General features: G+C 44.5%; 1 protein-coding gene across 4 annotated transcripts in view; it reads right to left on the reverse strand.

Moving 5' to 3' along the window:
* The window catches only part of DNAAF4 (dynein axonemal assembly factor 4), an 84,272-nt gene that overhangs the window by 9,097 nt on the left and 55,837 nt on the right, over positions 1-19,338 (reverse strand). For 2 of the 4 annotated variants that reach the window (XM_062205959.1, XM_062205957.1), the window contains exons 8-9: positions 18,499-18,604; positions 13,807-14,278 (exon numbers count right to left, since the gene is read on the reverse strand). In XM_062205959.1, the coding sequence (XP_062061943.1) occupies positions 14,166-14,278; positions 18,499-18,604 (219 nt within the window). In that variant the 3' untranslated portion in view covers positions 13,807-14,165. Of the gene's footprint in view, positions 1-13,806; positions 14,279-18,498; positions 18,605-19,338 lie in introns of those variants that run through there. The other 2 variants (XM_062205958.1, XM_062205960.1) reach the window with 2 other exon arrangements.

Genomic DNA, 19,338 nt, shown 5'->3' on the forward strand with positions numbered 1-19,338 from the left:
CATTTAAGATGCCTGCATCCCATATCTGAGAGTCTGGGTTTGTCTCCTCACTCCACTTCCGGCACCAGGTTTCTGCTTATGCATACCCAGGGCAGCAGCAGGTGACAGTTCAAATACTTGGGACCCTACCAGCCAAGTGGGAGACCAGGATGGAGTTCTAGGCTCCTGATTCAGCCTGGCCCAGACCTGGCTGTTGTGGGCATCTGGAGAATGAAACAAAGAACAGAAGATCTTTCTCATATCCCCCACCCCCTCCTCTCTAAAAATAGAATAAAAAGTAGAAACTGTCTTAGTACATCCTACCTCTATCTAGGACATGTACTCCCAAAAACTTGAAGAGCTTTCAGGATCTCAGTCTACTTAGTGGAAGAGAGTACTTTTTTTGACAGATAGAGTTAGACAGTGAGGGAGAGAGACAGAGAGAAAAGTCTTCCTTCCGTTGGTTCACCCTCCAAATGGCCGCTACAGCCAGAGCTATGCTGATCTGAAGCCAGGAGCCAGGTGCTTCTTCCAGGTCTCCCACGCAGGTGCAGGTGCCCAAGTACTCCACTGCTTTCCCGGGCCACAGTAGAGAGCTGGACTGGAAGAGGAGCAACAGGGACTAGAACCCGGCACCCATATGGGATGCCGGCGCCGCAGGCAGAGGATGAACCAAGTGAGCCACGGCACTGGCCCCAGAGGAGAGTACTTTAAAAAGCTCACAGAGGGGCTTTTTGGTTCAGTGTTTAAACTGGCCCCTATTCAGCACATTTTTATTTTATTTATTCATTTTTTATTTGAAAAGCAGAATCAGAGAGAGAGGGAGAGACAGAGAGATCTTCCATCCTCTGGTTCACTTCCCAAGTGGCCTCAATGTTTGGGGCTGGACCAGGCCAAGGCCAAGAGCCAGGAGCTTCATCTGGGTCTCCCACGTGGTTGCAGGGGCCCAAGCACTTGGGCCATCTTCTGCTGCTTCATCTGCACCGTATCAGGGACTTGAATTGGAAGTGGAGAAGCTGGTACTCAAACTGGCACCCATATGGGACTCAGGCCTGTGTGCAGTGGCTTCATCTGCTACACCAGAATGCCAGCCCCTATTCAACAAAATTTTAATCAATACCGACTAATGTCAGACACTATATAAATAAGGACACAGAGATAAAAAACTAGTTTATTTGAATTAGCATCTGGGAGGAATGGCATTAGAAAATTAATATTTGATAATTTATGTAATAAAGTAGGTACAAGGTCTTTCAGACAGAAACAGAACTTCCAGGGCAGGTTTTGTGGCACATTTTAATCCTCTGCCTGTGATGCTGGCCGTCCGTAATAGAATGCTAGTTCAAGTCCTGGTTACTCTGCTTCTGATCCAGCTTCCTGCCAATGTACCTGGGAAGGCAGCTTAAGATGGCCCAAGTACTTGGGCCTCTACCACCCACTGGGAAACCTGGATGGAGGTCGTGGCTCCTGGCCCAGACCTGGCTCTTGGAGCCATTTGAGGAATAAACCATGGGATGGAAGATTTTGAATTCTCTCTCTCTCTCTCTCTCTCTCTTTCTCTCTTTCTGTTACTCTGCTTTTCAAATAAATAAATAATCATTAAGAAAGAAGAAGAAGAAAAGAAACAAAACTGCTGGAATTCAGAGCAAGGAGATCAGGGAAGCATCCTGAAGAAGATAAAGCTAAATCAAAGGGAAGGTCATCCCAGACTAGACAGGGGATGTATAAAAGTACAGAGATGTGAGAGAATATGGTGTGTTTTACAAATGCAATTAATCAGGCCAGCGCCACGGCTCAATAGGCTAATCCTCTGCCTTGCGGCCTCTGCCTTGCGGCGCCGGATTCTGTCTCTGTTGCCCTTCTTCCAGGCCAGCTCTCTACTGTGGCCTGGGAGGGCAGTGGAGGATGGCCCAAGTGCTTGGGCCCTGCACCCGCATGGGAGACCAGGAGAAGCACCTGGCTCCTGGCTTCAGATCAGCACGGTGCGCCGGCCACGGTGCGCCGGCCGCAGCGGCCATTGGAGGGTGAACCAATGGTAAAGGAAGACCTTTCTCTCTGTCTCTCTCTCACTGTCCACTCTGCCTGTCAAAAAAAAAAAAAAAATGCAATTAATCTGACACATCTTAAACATAGTGTGAGCAGTAGCAGGTGACTGGCTATCCTTCAAGATCTGTGATTCCACTCTGCACAGGCATTTATTTCTTCTGCCATCTGTTTAAATCATATGTTCAGTTGGGTTTTAGTACCTTTACTAAAAAACAAAGTCACTTTTTATTTTTCTCTGTGGCTTTCAGGCTCAGAATATTATCATCAATTATAAAGAATAATTATTTTAGTCACTAGGAGATTAGAAAAATAGGATCTTCTAATGATACAGTCTGATGTGAAGAAACAGTTTGCACCTTCACCAACTTCCTCCAAACACCCCCAAAAATAATGTCTGGTGATGGCACAACAAATGTTTTGTTCACTTCCTCTAAATACCAAATAGCAAGGGAGTGCACAAAATTTCCAAGTAAAAGATGCAACAGATTTGAGTTCATTAGCCTTTTCTCCTATATGAAACTATTCAAACCATTTTGTAGATACCCAATTTGTGTCAAGTGAATTCATCTTTTTAATATGTAAATACATTAACCTAGAGTTTCTTACTATGGTGGGCGGTTGTTACTAAAATTCTTAGGATAAACATCTCAGTCAAGAATGTTTTCTGGAATGCCATTATGGACTCAGTCACTCACTGCCCATTAAACACCAGGAACGGGGCTGGCGCTGTGGCATAGCAGGTAAAGCCGCCGCCTACAGTGCCAGCATCCCATATGGGTGCTGGTTCGAGTCCCAGCTGCTCCACTTCTGATCCAACTCTCTGCTATGGCCTGGGAAGGCAGTACAAGATGGCTCAAGTCCTTGGGCCCCTGCATGCATGTAGGAGACCAGGAAGAAGCTCCTGGCTCCTGGCTTCGGATCAGCGCAGCCCCAACCATTGCAGCCATCTGGGAAGTGAACCAGTGGATGGAAGACCTCTGTCTTTCCCTCTGCCTCTGCCTCTTGGTAACTCTGCCTTACAAATACATTAATTTAAAAAAAAAAAAAAAAAGACCAGGGACTATTCTAGAGACTAGGACCCTGCCGTAGATTATAGTAAATTCTATTAAAAAAAAAAAAAAAAAAACAGATCAAGGGGTTGGTGTTGCGGAACAGCAGTTTAAGCTGCTGCCTGTAATGCCAGCATCCCATATGGGCACCGATTTGAGTCCCAGCTGCTCCATTACCAACCCAGGTCTCTAGCTCTGCCTTCCAAATAAATAAATATGAAAAAAAAAAAAAGACCAAAAATTGATATGCAAGTCTAAAGTTCTAGGGAAAAAAAGCCCAAGTTGAAGATAATTAAATCAAGCAACATCCACATAGAAATTTTCAATCATGAGACCAAATAAGACTCTAAAGTACAGGTAGAAAAGAAAGCTGAGGGGGCCAGCACCATGGCTCACTTGGTTAATCCTCTGCCTGCAGCGCCAGCATCCCATATGGGCGCAGGGTTCTAGTCCTAGCTGCTCCTCTTCCAGTCCAGCTCTCTGCTGTGGCCCGGGAGTGCAGTGGAGGATGGCCCAAGTGCTTGGGCCCCTGCATCCGCATGGAAGACCAGGAAGAAGCACCTGGCTCCTGGCTTCGGATCAGCGCAGCACCAGCTGTGGCATCCATTTGAGGGATGAACCAACGGAAGGAAGATCTTTCTGTCTCACTATCTGTAACTCTGTCAAATAAAAAAAAAAAAATCTGAGTACTAAACACTGGAAAAGCTACCATTTGGAGGTCAAGGGAATGAACAGGAAGGATCAATAAGACCAATACAGAGTAACAAGTGAAAAAAGAGGAAATTAGGAAGGAAGACTGATGCCTGGAAGCCAAGTAAACTTGTTTCAAGGGAGGGAATGACTCAGCTGTGTGAAATGGTTACATGAACTGAGAACTGACCCTTTGATTAGACAATGTGGAAGTCACTGTGACTTAAACAAATGTTTCCACAAGAAGCGGTAGAGAGAAAACTTCATGCGGTAGAGAGAAAACTTCATTGGAATGGCTTAACACGAAGATGAAAGAATCGAAAACTACCTCTGGGTAGTTTTCCTACACAGTAGGCAGAGAAATGGGACAATAAAAAATAGCAGGTGTAGACCCAAAGGTTATTTTTTAAGACATGATATAATACATCATATTCATATTCTGAAGAAATGACAGTTTGAGAACTGCTAACCTACAGAATTCAGATATAAGGAGAAAATGTAGTTGAAGATGACTACAGCCTAATGTTTCTTTAGTAAGGATTAAAAAAGCTAAAGTGTCAAGTTAAAAACATGGATAGACCAAGCAAAAAAATTATTAAACAACTAACATGATATTTAGAATTAGGATATAAAAGAATAACCTAAAAAAAGCATTGGAGGAGCCAGAGGCCTTGCAGCGCCGGCACACCGGGTTCTAGTCCCGGTTGGGGCGCTGGATCCTGTCCCGGTTGCCCCTCTTCCAGGCCAGCTCTCTGCTGTGGCCAGGGAGTGCAGTGGAGGATGGCCCAAGTGCTTGGGCCCTGCACCCCATGGGAGACCAGGAGAAGCACCTGGCTCCTGCCATTGGATCAGCGCGGTGCGCCGGCCACAGCGCGCCAGCCGCGGCGGCCATTGGAGGGTAAACCAATGGCGAAGGAAGACCTTTCTGTCTCTCTCACTATCCACTCTGCCTGTCAAAAAAAAAAAAAAAAAAAAAAAACCACTTTCAGAAATACAGTTTGGCGCTGTGGCGTACTGGGTAAAAGCTGCTGCCTGCAATGCAGGCATCCCATATGGGCACCAGTTCAAGTCCCAGCTGCTCTGCTGCTTATCTAGCTCCCTGCTGTGGCCTGGGAAAGCAGTGGAAGATGGCCCAAGTCCTTGGGCCCTTGTATCTCTGTACCCTCATGGGAGACCCGGAAGAAGCTCTATAATTCTTTCAAATAAACAAAATAAATTTTTAAAATAAAGAAATGTTGAAAGAATCCTGCTAAATTGGTTCAGCCACAATCACCAGCATCAGCGTGTAAATCACCCCTGGTATTCAGCCAGATATGTCATTCCCTAGCAGTCTCCAGTTAATATCTGGCCTGCCGTTAGCAAAAGTCCTACTAGGTGGTTTGTGCCAGGATTCTCGTACCTCATGTTTCACCTTAGTGATTTTCCATCCACTGACCATTCCCAACTCCCAACCTACTCCGTCGTTCTAAATCCCATTCTCCACTCTGTGGTCAGAGTTGTGCCTAGTTCTACAATGAGGACTCTTTTTTTCTGTTGCAATATTTACTGGGTAAAATAATTTTTACCACTTTAACTACTGTCCAGTTCCTGTTTTTTGAAGCTAAGGGTACACACAGTATATGTTTTTATAATAGTGAACATTTATATATTAGTACTAACACTTTTACCTCTATTAGCAAGTAGCTAAAATAAGTAAAATTATTTCAAGCATGATCTGAGACAGAAACTTGGCTTGACAGAATTCACCACCTTATTATGCAAAGTGTTAATGTACAGGAGGCCACTGATTTAGACAGAGCTCTTCTAGGTCCCAAAAGACCAAACCAAAATGGTGTCACTCATCAAAGTTCTGTGTATCCAAACCAAGTTATGTATTTGATCTTCTGGGATATCAAAAGAGAAAAGACAGCCAAATCCCCAACCAACCAGTTTGGACTGGCATGGTAAGGAAGTACCCTCTGCTTTAACCCTTATAAGACAAGTAAATTGAAGTAACCTGAGGTTAACCAATCTGCTTTTTAAAAAATGTTTATTCATTTTCATTTGAAAGGCAGAGTGACAGAGTATGTGAAAGAGATAGATCTTCATCCACTGTTTCACTCCTTCAGATATTTCGAACAGCAGGAATGGGACCAGGCTGAATCCAGGAGCTTCCACCTGGGTGGCTGGAACCCAGGGCACTTGAGGCATCATCTGCCACGGGCTCCCAGGATGTGCATAAGCAGGAAGCTGGACCAGAAGGCAGAGGCAGCTCTGGATCCTAGGCACCCTGAAATGGGATGCAGGCTTTCAAAATAGCAGCTTAGCCAGCTGTGCCACAATGCCTGCCCCCAACCAGCCTGAGTTCCCTATTCCTGCTCCAGCTGCTTTATAAAACCTGAATGGTGTGCCACGTCCAGCAGAGAGCCTTTTCTAAATCCTCCAGTTGAGATGCTGCCCAATCCATGAAATGCTAGTAAAAACCAACCCAACGTTAAACTGAAATTATTGAAACTTTGTCTTTTGACAGAATAAAGACGTCCTTGATAAAATGTTTTACTACTTTATTCAAATAAAGACTTGTTTTGGGAAACAAATTACTCATTGACTCTTGATGACTCTAGGTGAGTCAAGAGGCTGGTGGTAGGGCTGATGCTGTGGCACAGTGGGTTAAAGCCACAGCCTGAAGTGCCAGGATCCCATTAGTTGCCAGTTAGAGTCCTGGCTGCTCCACTTCGGATCCAGCTTCCTGAATGCGCCTGGGAAAGCAGCGGAGGATGGCTCAAACCCCTGGGCACTGGCACCCACGCAGGAGATCTGGAAGAAGCTCCTGGCTTCGGCCTGGCCCATCCCTGCTTGCTGAGGCCATTTGGGGAGTGAACCAGCAGACTGAAGATTTCTCTTTTTCTCTCTCCAAAACTCTGCCTTTCAAATAAACTGATTTTTTTTTTTTTTAAAGGAAGGGGGGAGCTGGTGGTAACCAAGGAAAGCATTTTTTTTTTCTAATTTTTTAAAAGGTTTTAGTTGCTTATTTGCAAGCTATTCCAAGGAAGAATGATACAGAGAAGGAGAGACAGAGAGAGAGAGGTCTTCCATCTGCTGCTTTCTCCCCCAAATGGCCACAACAGCCAGATCTAGACCAGGCTGGAGCCAGCATCCATGAATTCCATCCAGGTCTCTGACATCTAAGTTTAGGGGCCCAACCACTTAGATCTTCTTCCACTGCCTTCCCAGGTGCATACCAGGAAGCTGGATTGGAATCCAGGACTCAAACCTGCACTACAATGCCAGATGCTGTGGTCACAAGCAGGAGCTTAACCTGCATGGCACAATCCTTACCCTGGAAATATTCTTCTTTTAAATCAAGTCTAACAATGATTATCTAGTTTCTTTCGTTTTTTTAGAAAGTTTTATTTAATAAATATAAATTTCATGGGTACAGTTTTTGGATTATAGTGGTTCTTTCTCCCATAACCCCTCTCCCACTCCCACTCCCGTCCCACCTCCTACTCCCTCTCCCATCCCATTCTTCATTAAGATTCATTTTTAATTATATACAGAATATCTTTACACTAAGATATTTCAACAGTTTGCACCTACATAGACACACAAAGTATAAAGTATAACTCATTAAGGACAGAGATCCTACATGGGGAGCAAGTTCACAGTGACTCCTATTGTTGATTTAACGATTAACACTCTTATTTATGACATCAATGATCACTGGAGGCTCTTGTCATGAGCTGCCAAGGTTATGGAATCCTTTTGAGTCCACAAACTCCCTCAGTATTTAGACCAGACCATAATCAAAGTGGAAGTTCTCTCCTCCCTTCAGAGAAAGGTACCTCCTTCTTTAAAAAAAATGTTTTTTTACTTATTTGAAAGAGTTACAGAGAGAGTTAGAGACAGAGAGAGAGGTCTTCCATCCACTGGTTCACACCCCAGATGGCCACAATGGCCGGAGGTGCAGTGATCCAAAGCCAGGAGCCAGGAGCTTCCTCTGGGTCTCTCACGCCGATGCAGGGGGCCCAAGTACTTGGGCCATCTTCTACCGCTATCCCAGGCCATAGCAGAGAGCTGGATCAGAAGAGAAGCAGCCAGGACTAGAACTGGAGCCCATATGGGATGCCGGTGTTTCAAGCCAGGACTTTGACCCACTGCGCAACATGGCAGCCCCAGGTACCTCCTTCTTTGATGGCCCTTTCATCCCACTGGGTCTTACAGAGATCTTTCATTTAGGTCATTTTCTGCCAAAGTGTCTTGGCTTTCCATGCCTGAAATACTCTCATGGGCTTTTTAGCCAGATCCAAATGCCTTAAGGGCTGATTCTGAGGCCAGAGTGCTGTTTAAGTCATTTGTCATTCTATGAGTCTGCTGTGTGGCCTGCTTCCCACGTTGGATCCTTCTCTCCTTTTTAGTTCTATTATTTTTAGCAGACACTTGGTCTTATTTATGTGATCCGTTTGATACTTATCCCTATCTTTATGATCAGTTATACACTTAAAATGATCATTTTAACAAGTAAAATGGCATTGGAACCCACCAACTTAATGGGATTTGGAGTGCCATGGCAAGTTTTTTGCTTTACCCTTAGGGATAAGTCCGAGGGAACATGGACTGAACTATACATCTCCTCCCTCTCTTATTCCCACTCTTATTTTTAACAGGGATCAATTTTCAATTGGATTTAAACACCTAAGATGAATTCTGTGTTAAGAGATCAACTAGGCCGGCGCCGTGGCTCAATAAGCTAATCCTCCACGTGCGGCACCGGCACACCAGGTTCTAGTCCCGGTCGGGGCATCAGATTCTGTCCCAGTTGCCTCTCTTCCAGACCAGCTCTCTGCTGTGGCCTGGGAGTGCAGTGGAGGATGGCCCAGGTGCTTGGGCCTTGCACCCGCATGGAAGATCAGGAGAAGCACCTGGCTCCTGCCATCGGATCAGCGCGGTGCGCCAGCCACAGCGTGCCGGCCGCAGCGGCCATTGGAGGGTGAGCCAACGGTAAAAGGAAGACCTTTCTCTCTCTTTCTCTGTCCACTCTGCCTGTCAAAAAAAAAAAAAAAAAAAAGAGTTCAACTAATGGTATTAAGTAGAAAAAGAAAATAGTAAAAAGAATAAAATAGTAAGCTGTTCCTCAACATTCAGGACAAGGGCTGATCAAGTCATTGTTTCTCAAGGTGTCAGTTTCACTTCTACAGGTTTCCTTTTAGGTGCTCAGTTAGTTGTCACTGATCAGGGAGAACCTATGATATTTGTCCCTTTGGGACTGGCTTATTTCACTCAGCATGATGTTTACCAGATTTCCCATTTTATTGCAAATGACCGGATTTCATTTTTTTTACCGCTGTGTAGTATTCCATGGAGTAAGTATTCCATAATGTCTTTATCCATTCTTCCGTTGATGGGCATTTAGGTTGATTCCATGTCTTAGCTATTGTGAATTGAGCTGCAATAAACATTGAGGTGCAGACCGTTTTTTTGTTTGCCGATTTCATTTCCCTTGGGTGAATTCCAAGGAGTGGGATGGCTGGGTCACATGGAAGGGTTATATTCAGGTTTCTGAGCAATCTCCGAACTATATTCCATAGTGGCTTTACCAGTTTGCATTCTCACCAAAATTGGATTAGTGTGCCTTTTTCCCCACATCATTGCCAGCATTTGTTGTTTGTTGATTTCTGTTTGAAAGCCATTCTAAGTCAGGTGAAGCAAAACCTCATTGTGGTTTTGATTTGCATTTCCCTGACGGCTAGTGATCCTGAACATTTTTTCATGTGTCTGTTGGCCTTGGCCACCTGGATGTCTTCTTTTTTTTTTTTTTTTTTAAAGATTTCTTTATCTATTTGAAAGTCAGAGTTATACACATACGCGCACACACACACACTCACACACCAGAGACAGAGAGAGAGAGAGTCTTCTATCCGAAGGTTTACTCCCCAACTGGCTGCAATGGCTGGAGCTGTGCCGATCCGAAGCCAGGAGCCAGGAGCTTCCTCTGGGTCTCCCACGCGGGTTCAGGGGCCCAAGGACCTGGGCCATCCTCCACTGCCTTCCCAGGCCACAGCAGAGAGCTGGACAGGAAGTGGAGCAGCTGGGTCTTGAACCTGCACCCATATGGGATGCTGGCGCTTCAGGCTAGGGCGTTAACCCACTGCACCACAGTGCCAGCCCTCAGGTTAAGTCTTAAGTACAATTTTTTTTGGGGGGGAGGGGGAAGGAGCCAGACCAGCAGCTAAGAATCAGTTAGAGGGTGGGAACAAAACCCATAAAAAGTCTGGATTTGTAATTATATCTGTCCTTTCTAGTTTGCCAAGGTTAAAACAAAAAAAACTATCAGAAAGGTGGGATTGGTAACTAATTTAGTTTCTATTCTCATGATAAAACTAGAAACTCTAAAGGCAACTTTTTGGGAAAAACAAACATTTTGTACCATCTTGAAGAGATATGCCTTTCCTTATTCTGTCACAATGGGAGAACGAGATGTAGTTCTGGGCTCCTGCCTTCAGCCTGGCCCAGCCCCAGCTACTCAGGCATGTAGGGAGTCAACCAGCATATGGAAGATCTCTACCTCCCTCTCTCTCACTCTGCCTTTCAAATATACAAGTAAATCTTTTAAAAAAAATAAAAAGTATTCCTATTTCATTAGGTATGCTACAGAAGTTATTAAAAGCTACTATGGGCATCCCATATGGGCAACAGTTGTCCCATCTGTTTTACTTCTGGTCCAGCTCCCTGCTAATGGCCTGGGAGAAACAGTGGAAGAAGGCTCAAGTGTTTGTGTTACCAGAGAAGGCAAGGGTTCTTATCTTTGCCCAAGAAAGAATTCAGGCGTGAGACAGAGAGTAGTGGAAAGCAAAACAGCAAGGTTTTTTAGGGTAGGGACATCCGTAGGAACGGATGGGCACCTCTCCCGACAGGACCTGAGAGACAGTGCCCAGTCGCTCAGACTGGGGGAGAGCGAGGTTACATGGCTGAGTGGAGAGAATACACCTGGGCAGGCCAGGCAGGAGGCTCAGCAGAGGCAGAGGGCTGAGCATGCAGTCTGGTTGGGGGAGGGGGGCGGTTAAGGGGGTAGGTCTTGCCTTCAGCCTCTTCTCCTCCTGGAACAAAGGACTTTTTGGATGTAAATATGAAAAATTCCTTTCTAAGATTTTCTCCCCCAGTTATCAGACAGGGGGAAGCCTGGCTGGCATCCCCTGGCCTTAGAGGAGCCTTAGAGGAAGGATGGTTATCGGGTAGAAGGGGCAGGGCATTTGAAGTGCAGATACTGGGCTGCCCCTGGAAGGTTATCAGGATGACTTTGAGATGCGGATGCTGGCCCTGGATGTCAACTCCTTAGGCCTTTGTCACACACACATAAGCTGATTTCTGACTTCCTATCTAACATTTGGACCCCTGCCACCCACAAAGGAGACCCAGACACAGTTCCTTGGCTCCTGGCTTAGGACTGGCCCAGCCCTGGATGTTGTGGCCATCAGGGGAATGAACCAGTTGATTAAAGTTACCTCTCTCTCTCTTTTCCTCTTTCTGTTTTACTCTTTAAAATTAAATAAATAAATCTTTTTTTTTTTTTTTAAGTTACTATGGGGCAAGCTTTGGATCAAAGGTTGACACTGCTTGGGACCCCAACATTCCATATCATAGTACCTGGATGGACTCCTACCTCCTGTTCTGTTTCAAGTTTTCTGCAAATGTGTACCCTGGGAGGCACCAGGTGCAACAGCTCAAGTCCTTGGGTTCCTGTCACCCATGTGAGAGTCCAATATTGAGTTCTGGTCTTCTGGTTTCAGCCTGGCCTAGCTGTTCAGGGCATTTGGGGAGTGAACCTGTAGGAGTTGGAGTCCCTAGCTTGCTAAATGCCGGTTCTGCTTCTGTACTCTGGCTGCTTGCTTGCCTGCTGTGCTCCCCTGGAATTGATGACCTCCGCCCCCACCAGCTCCCCTGGAATTTATGGCCTGATGCTTCCCACCAGTTCTTCCCCATGCCATCTCCTTTGTGTGGCCTTCCCACCACATAATGTATATAGTCTTTACGTTTAAATAAACCAATGAACATGTTAGGTCCCAATACCTTGCCATATAGAGAATAAGAAGGCAACCTACGTTGGAGATGACCTGCCCCTTGTAAGTGTGAGGCTATAAAAACCTCTCTCATGCAAACGAGAGGGCCTTTTGCCTGAGCTCAGCTAAACGGCTGTGTGCCGGTAGGGGGTCACAGCCCGCTGGTAACAAATAAACCTCAGCTTTTGCATCCTCGACTGTGCCTTGTGCATTGATTGGGAAATTCAGACTCAACAAACCAGCAGATGGAAGTACTCTGTCTCTGTGTATGCCTTTCAAGTAAAAAAAGAATAAACAAAATTATAAGTTGCTGTACAGGCACAGCGCGCCAGCCACAGCACGCCAGCCATAGCGGCCATTTGGTGGGTGAACCAACAGAAAAAAGAAGACCTTTCTCTCTGTCTGTCTCTCTCTCTCACTGTTTAACTCTGCCTGTCAAAAAACAAACAAACAAACAAACAAAAAAGGAATCTAATGAATTACAAGAGATGGGGAGGGACATACGGTAACAAATAGAAGGTCATGTGAAGATGGAAGCAGAGACTAGAGTCAATGCTGCCAGAATCAAGCCTGAAGCTACCAAAAGCTGGAAGAGGTAAGGGAAGATTCTTCTCCACGCCCTTCAGAGGGAACATGACCTTACCAATACTTTGATTTCTATCATCTGGCCTGCATAACTGTGGGAACAAATTTCATTTTAGGCCCAACGATAAAATCCAAATATTGTCCATGAAATGAAAAAGAGAATAGGGCTGTTTTAAGATCTACTCAAATGACAGCATATGATGATCAATACTGTAAAATCCTCATCCCAGCTCAGTTTAATCTGAAAAGTGATAACTACATGCAAAAGGGAAGCTATAGCGTTGTGTGTTGTGTTTAAAGCTTGCACAATAACAATGATACAACACAAACAGTGGTGCAATCCAACCAGTGCCAGGATATTCCAGTTAACAGCTCACCCTTTGCTGCTTCCCCTAGCTCCTCACTCCTACCTGGGTCTACTTGAAGGGACTAGAAAACAAACTCACTAGGGGCTCACTAGGTTAATCCTCTGTCTGCAGTATTGGCATCCCATGTGGGCACTGGGTTCTTGTCCCGGTTGCTCCTCTTCCAGTCCAGCTCTCTGCTGTGGCCTGGGAAGGCAGTGAAGGATGGCCCAAGTGCTTGGGCCCTGCACCCGCATGGGAGACCAGAAGAAGCACCTGGCTCCTGGCTTCGGATCGGCGTAGCTCTGGCCGTTGCGGCCATTTGAGGAGTGAACCAATGGAAGGAAGACCTTTCTCTCTTTCTCTCTCACTATAACTATTTAAGTATAACTCTACCTGTCAAATAAGTTAAAAAAAAAAAAAAAACTCACTAGAACACTTATCTTGATCAGACTGTGTTACTAAAATGATCCATGTTCAGGGGAACGTGGTTTTAAATAAATTGTATTGTTTTAGTCTATTCTGCACTAGACTCCAAGAGGCCAGAGGAAAAACCCAAATGGAGTTCAAGCTAAACTGTTTACCTGTACTTCCAAAGAAATCAGGAGGGAATGGATAACCAAATTCCCCAAACAGGTCAGTTTCAATGAGCATGATGAGGAAGTTCCCTCGGTTTTTAATCCTTACAAGAAAAAGCAACCTGATGTAAACTAATCAGTTGTTTTTCTATTGTTCTGTCTTCACCTTACAAAGGAAAGTGACTTCTCAACAACCAGTTCACGCTTTGTTCTTTGTTTCTGCTCTCTTCAGTCCTTCTAAATCTACATAACCACCTCCTTTTGTTCAGCTCAGTAGAACAATCCATAATGGAAGATGAAGATAAGGTTTTCTAAATAGTTATTTTACTAGGCTGAACTGGTTTAACCTCAAGTAGCAGGCAGTAGAGAAGTAGTAATGGAAAAATAAAGGTTCTATGCATTTAGAAACTGACTGGAAACCCACCAACTTTTAATACACCAAAGTAAGCCATTCAAAGAATTAATTAGCATATTTTACATAAATAAACATACTCTATAAGCATAATCTTTTATTTTAAAATTCTACATAATCAACAATAAATCAATAAGTGTCCTGGCAACCAGCCCAAACAGGTATTCTTTTACAAGGGCAAAAGTTAAGTAACAAAAAAATGCATAATTACATTATGTATTAATTTGAAGAATAAAAATAGATAATTCTTATTTTGATTTACCCATGCAGATATGACTTACATCAAACATTTCATCTTCTATAGATTTATAATATTTGCCCTTTACAGAACTAAAGTATTTAACAGAGAAGTGATTCTGTACAATTGGCTAGAAGACGCCTAGAGATCCCTAATGTCTCCAACTAGTTTTGAAAAATTTAAAGCAATACCTAGCTGTATCGAGTGGTCATGAAGATTTTAGTTCTGTTCCTTGAATTACATTCCGAATCTTCTCAGCATCGTGTTGTACAATTTTGTTGGATGGATCGATCTTAAGTGCAGCTTCATAATCCTGTAGGCCTATATACACAAGGCAATGATGATTGATAAAATAAATACTATATAAGTACTTCTCTTATCAAGCCAATATTTTAAAAAATATTTTTAAAATAACTACAGGCCGGCGCCACGGCTCAATAGGCTAATCAACCGCCTGTGGCACCGGCAGGCCGGGTTCTAGTCCCGGTCAGGGCACCGGATTCTGTCCCGGTTGCTCCTCTTCCTGTCCAGCTCTCTGCTGTGACCCGAGAGTACAGTGGAGGATGGCCCAAATCCTTGGGCCGTGCACCCCACGGGAGACCAGGAGAGGCACCTGGCTCCTGGCTTTAGATCAGCAAGGTGTGCCTGTCGCAGCGGCCATTGTGGGGTGAACCAACGGTAAAAGAAGTCCTTTCTCTCTGTCTCTCTCTCTCACTGTCCACTCTGCCTGTCAAAAAACAAACAAAAAAACTACTAAGAATATGGCACCAGGTTGTAAATCAGATTCCTGTCTTCACACAAATGGTAGTTTCTTTTCTTTTTTTAAAAAAAATTTTTTTTTAATTTATTTGAGATGCAAAGTTAGAGAGAGAGGAAGAGACAGAGAGAAAGGTCTTTTATCTGCTGGTTCACTCCCCAAATGACCCCAACAGCCAAAAAGAGCTGGGCTAATCCAAAGCTAGGAACTAGGCGCTTCCTCCTGGTCTCTGATATAGGTACAGAGGCCCAAGCACTTGGCCATCTTCCACTACCTTCCCAGGCCATAAGCAGAGAGCTGGATCAGAAGTGGAGCAGCCAGGACATAAACTGGTACCTATATGGGATGCCAGCACTGCAGGCAGCGGCTCAGACTACCGAGCCACAGTGCCGGCCCCAGTACTTTCTCTATGAGACTGCAGAAATTTTTCAGTGGCTGTTGCCACCCATAAAGGAGACGTAGATGGACTTATAAGGCTCCTAGCTTTGGCCTGGACCAGATTTGGCTGTTCTGATCATTTTGGGAATGAACCAGTGGGTAGAAAAATCTCTCTCTCTCTCTCTCTTTCTCCTCCTATGTACTGCTCTGTTTTTCAAATAAAAATCTTTTATTAAGAAAAAGAGAGGTCCTTGGAGCCTGCGCTGTGGTATAGTCGGTAAAGTCACCATCTGCAGTGCTGGCATCCCATGCAGGCGCTGGTTTCAGACCCAGCTGCTCCACTTCTCTTTTTTTTGACAGGCAGAGTAGAACAGTGAGAGAGAGAGACAGAGAGAAAGGTCTTCTTTCTGTTGGTTCACTCCCCAAAAGGCAGCTACGGCCGGCGCTGCGCCAATCCAAAGCCAGGAGCCAGGTGCTTCTTCCTGGTCTCCCATGCGGGTGCAGGGCCCAAGCACTTGGGCCATCTTCCACTGTCCTCCCAGGCCACAGCAGAGAGCTGGACTGGAACAGGAGCAACCAGGACAGAATCTGGCACCCCAACTGGGACTAGAACCTGGTGTGCCGGCGCCACAGGCGGAAGATTAGCCAAGTGAGCCACAGCACCGGCCTGCTGCTCCACTTCTGATCCAGCTCTCTGCTATGGCCCGAAAAAGCAGTAGACGATGGCCCAAGTCCTAGGGTCCCAGCACCCGTGTGGGAGACCTAGAAGAAGCACTTGGCTCCTGGCTCCAGATTGGCACAGCTCCGGCCATTGCAGCCAGTTAGGGAAGTGAACCAGCAGATGGAAGGCCTTTCTCTCTCTGCTTAACTCTGACTTTCAAATAAATAAATAAATCTTTAAAAGACAGGTCCTTGTAACTCAAAAAAGCCTGATGTTATAATTTCCAATAGATGTTTTACAATATTTCATTTATATCATTAATGTGGGTTACACAGAGTCAGTGAGGAACAAGGAGCTAAGGGTTGCCAGCACCCAAGCCATGTGCTTTGTCCTAATCCCATTACTTTCCATGCTGATCCAACATGGAGGAAGACCTTAACACACCCACTTCTGATCATGCAGCCACACCTCACCGACATCAGCCACCAGACACCATGACACCTCTGGGAGATCACCACCTGCACTGCAGCCCAAACCCTTATCTCATATATATATATATTTTTTTCTTGTAGCTTTTTTCTTTCTTGTAGAGCTTTTATTTATATTTTTTCTCCCTTAATTACCTTATAAAAAGCTAATCTCACTCTAGGTGGGGACAATTCTCCCTCATGACACTGGCCACACTCATGTCTTGAGAGTATAATATCCCTTTACCTTTCAATAAATTCTGCTTCAGTCTCATCTCTATATCTATGTCATCTGGTTATGTTCTTAAGTGCAAAGAGACAAGAACCTGGACTGAGTCTAGCAGGGGGTCTCTCTAGGACCAAGTAGAGCTCTCAATCCTCCTAGCACTTTTTTTTTTTTAAGACCCACCATTGGCCGGCGCCATGGCTCAACAGGCTAATCCTCTGCCTAGCGGCGCTGGCACACCGGGTTCTACCCCCGGTCAGGGCGCCAGATTCTGTCCCGGTTGCCCCTCTTCCAGGCCAGCTCTCTGTTATGGCCTGGGAGTGCAGTGGAGGATGGCCCAAGTCCTTGGGCCCTGCACCCCATGGGAGACCAGGAGAAGCACCTGGCTCCTGCCTTCGAATCAGGTGCACCGGCCGCGGCAGCCATTGGAGAGTGAACCAACAGCAAAGGAAGACCTTTCTCTCTGTCTCTCTCTCTCACTGTCCACTCTGCCTGTCAAAAAAAAAAAAAAGAGAGAGAGACCCACCATTTTTTTATTTGAAAGTCAGAGCTACACAGAGAGAGAAGGAGAGGCAGAGAGAAAGAGAGGTCCTCCATCCACCGGTTCACTCTCCAACTGGCCGCAATGGCTGGAGCTGCACTGATCTAAAGCCAGGAGCTTCTTCTGGGTCTCCCACATGGGTGCAGGGGCCCAAAGACTTGGGCCATCTTCTACTGCTTTCCCAGGCCACAGCAGAGAGCTGAACCAGAAGTGGAGCAGCTGGGACTCAAAATGGCGCTCATATGGGATGCCGGCACTGCCGGTGGTAGGTTTACCTGCTACACCACAGCACCGGCCCCAATCCTCCTAATATTAACTGGGTCCCATCTTCACAACTTCTTGGCCATTTTTATCCCCATGAATTGGATAAAGACATTATAAAAAAAAAGTTGAGATATAAAAACCTAATTTAGATGCTTTGGCTAGAAAAATAGTGAAACCAAATTTAAAAATAAAATTAAAAAAAAAAATAACCCTTATAAGTTAGAGCCCATTTCTTGGCAAGGCATCATCCAGAGGAGGCCTCTGGGACTTGAATAAAGGAAAACTAAATGGACATCTGGGCAGGAAGGTATAGAAAGAGAAACATTAGAGATAAACTCTGGCTACTAAAGAATTTTGCTTTTGGGGCAATATGAGTAACTAAAAATAGTTCAAAAATATATTCAAAATGAAAAAAATTGAAAAAGAAGAAATGGCATGACTTCTAAACACACAGGGCTGAAGTACAGACTCAGTACGTTATTATAAATATAGGCAATGTCCATGGATTGTGACAGATCAGTTGTTTCTGAGCTCATGTGTGTGTTTTTGTTTTTGTTTTTTTTGACAGGCAGAGTGGACAGTGAGAGAGAGACAGAGAGAAAGGTCCTCCTTTTGCCGTTGGTTCACCCTCCAATGGCCGCCGCGGTAGGCGCGCTGCGGCCGGCGCACCACACTGATCCGATGGCAGGAGCCAGGTGCTTCTCCTGGTCTCCCATGGGGTGCAGGGCCCAAGCACTTGGGCCATCCTCCACTGCACTCCCTGGCCACAGCAGAGAGCTGGCCTGGAAGAGGGGCAACCGGGACAGGATCGGTGCCCCGACCAGGACTAGAACCCGGTGTGCCGGCGCCGCTAGGCGGAGGATTAGCCTGTTGAGCCACGGCGCCGGCCTCATGTGTGTGTTTTTGTGTGTGTATGATATTATGGTAAAAGCAGCTCATTTAAAAATTTTCACTACTATCTCAAGGGAATAGTTTATACCTTTTATCATACATCTTTCTGTAGAAAAGTTGTCTGATAATACAGCATTTTCCTAGAACTAACCCTGTTTTTCACATCTTGCTTCAACTCCTTTATAGAGTGGATAAAAGATGCAATTTCAAAATCATTTATTTTATCAGATATATTGCAAAGAACAAATTAAATCCTAAAAATATGAGACTCCTAAAAAGTCATGATCCTAAATAATCCCAATGTTTTGTTTTAAGAGTGTAACTTTGAACTTGAAATATTTCTATCAATTTCTTACCTTCTACATATAATTCTAGTTGGCAGAATGCTGTTCCACGTCGTACATGTGCCTTCATTCTTGCATTTGCATTGTCAGTTACAGGTGGTGTCAATAATTCCAGTGCCTTACAAAAGGTATATATAATTAACAGGGAAAGACCTGACTTTAATTTAAATTAGTTTAAATATATATATTTAACAAGTTGAGGACTTGCTCATTGTTCCTAAATAGGATTCACAACCCATCAAAATTTATGACTCAGCTCCACACCTGAAATTTCTACAGCTTTATGTTTATTAGCAGGAATGATTAAGTAGCATGTGTGGTCTTTTGATTCTAACTGGGTGGTTCAGTTCATTCATTCAGTAAATATTTGTGCACAAAATTATACTACTCAAAGGAAAATTGGATCATGAAAGTATTATGAAATCCAAATATGAGGACCTGGTTGTTTCTTCAATATCCTTAATTTCAAGGAGTCATATAAGAGATTCTGTGTGTGATATTCTTATAAAGTAAGTTACAATGAAAAGAACAAAAAGGAAAAGCTGCAGAAGTTTAATGCATTCACATGAAGCATTACTAATGGCAAATAAAATATACTAAGTGACCCTGAAAATGGAAAAATGAGTAAGGAGCTATTCTTTCCTATGCAAGTGGGTAGAGACAACCAGGGAATATCCAATGTTTTTCCTTCTATCTTGTAGTAAGTCTGCAGAACTTTAATAATAAAAACAGCAAGTCCAACTGACAACACTTGACGCATTTTCTTGTGAACCTCAACTGCTATGTCAAGACAATATAATAACAGTTGATGGTAGTTTCTTATCTAACTTGAAGTCTCAAAAAGACCAGTTC

This window comes from Lepus europaeus, chromosome 11 (assembly GCF_033115175.1).
Source record: "Lepus europaeus isolate LE1 chromosome 11, mLepTim1.pri, whole genome shotgun sequence".
NCBI classification, from domain to species: Eukaryota; Metazoa; Chordata; class Mammalia; order Lagomorpha; family Leporidae; genus Lepus; species Lepus europaeus.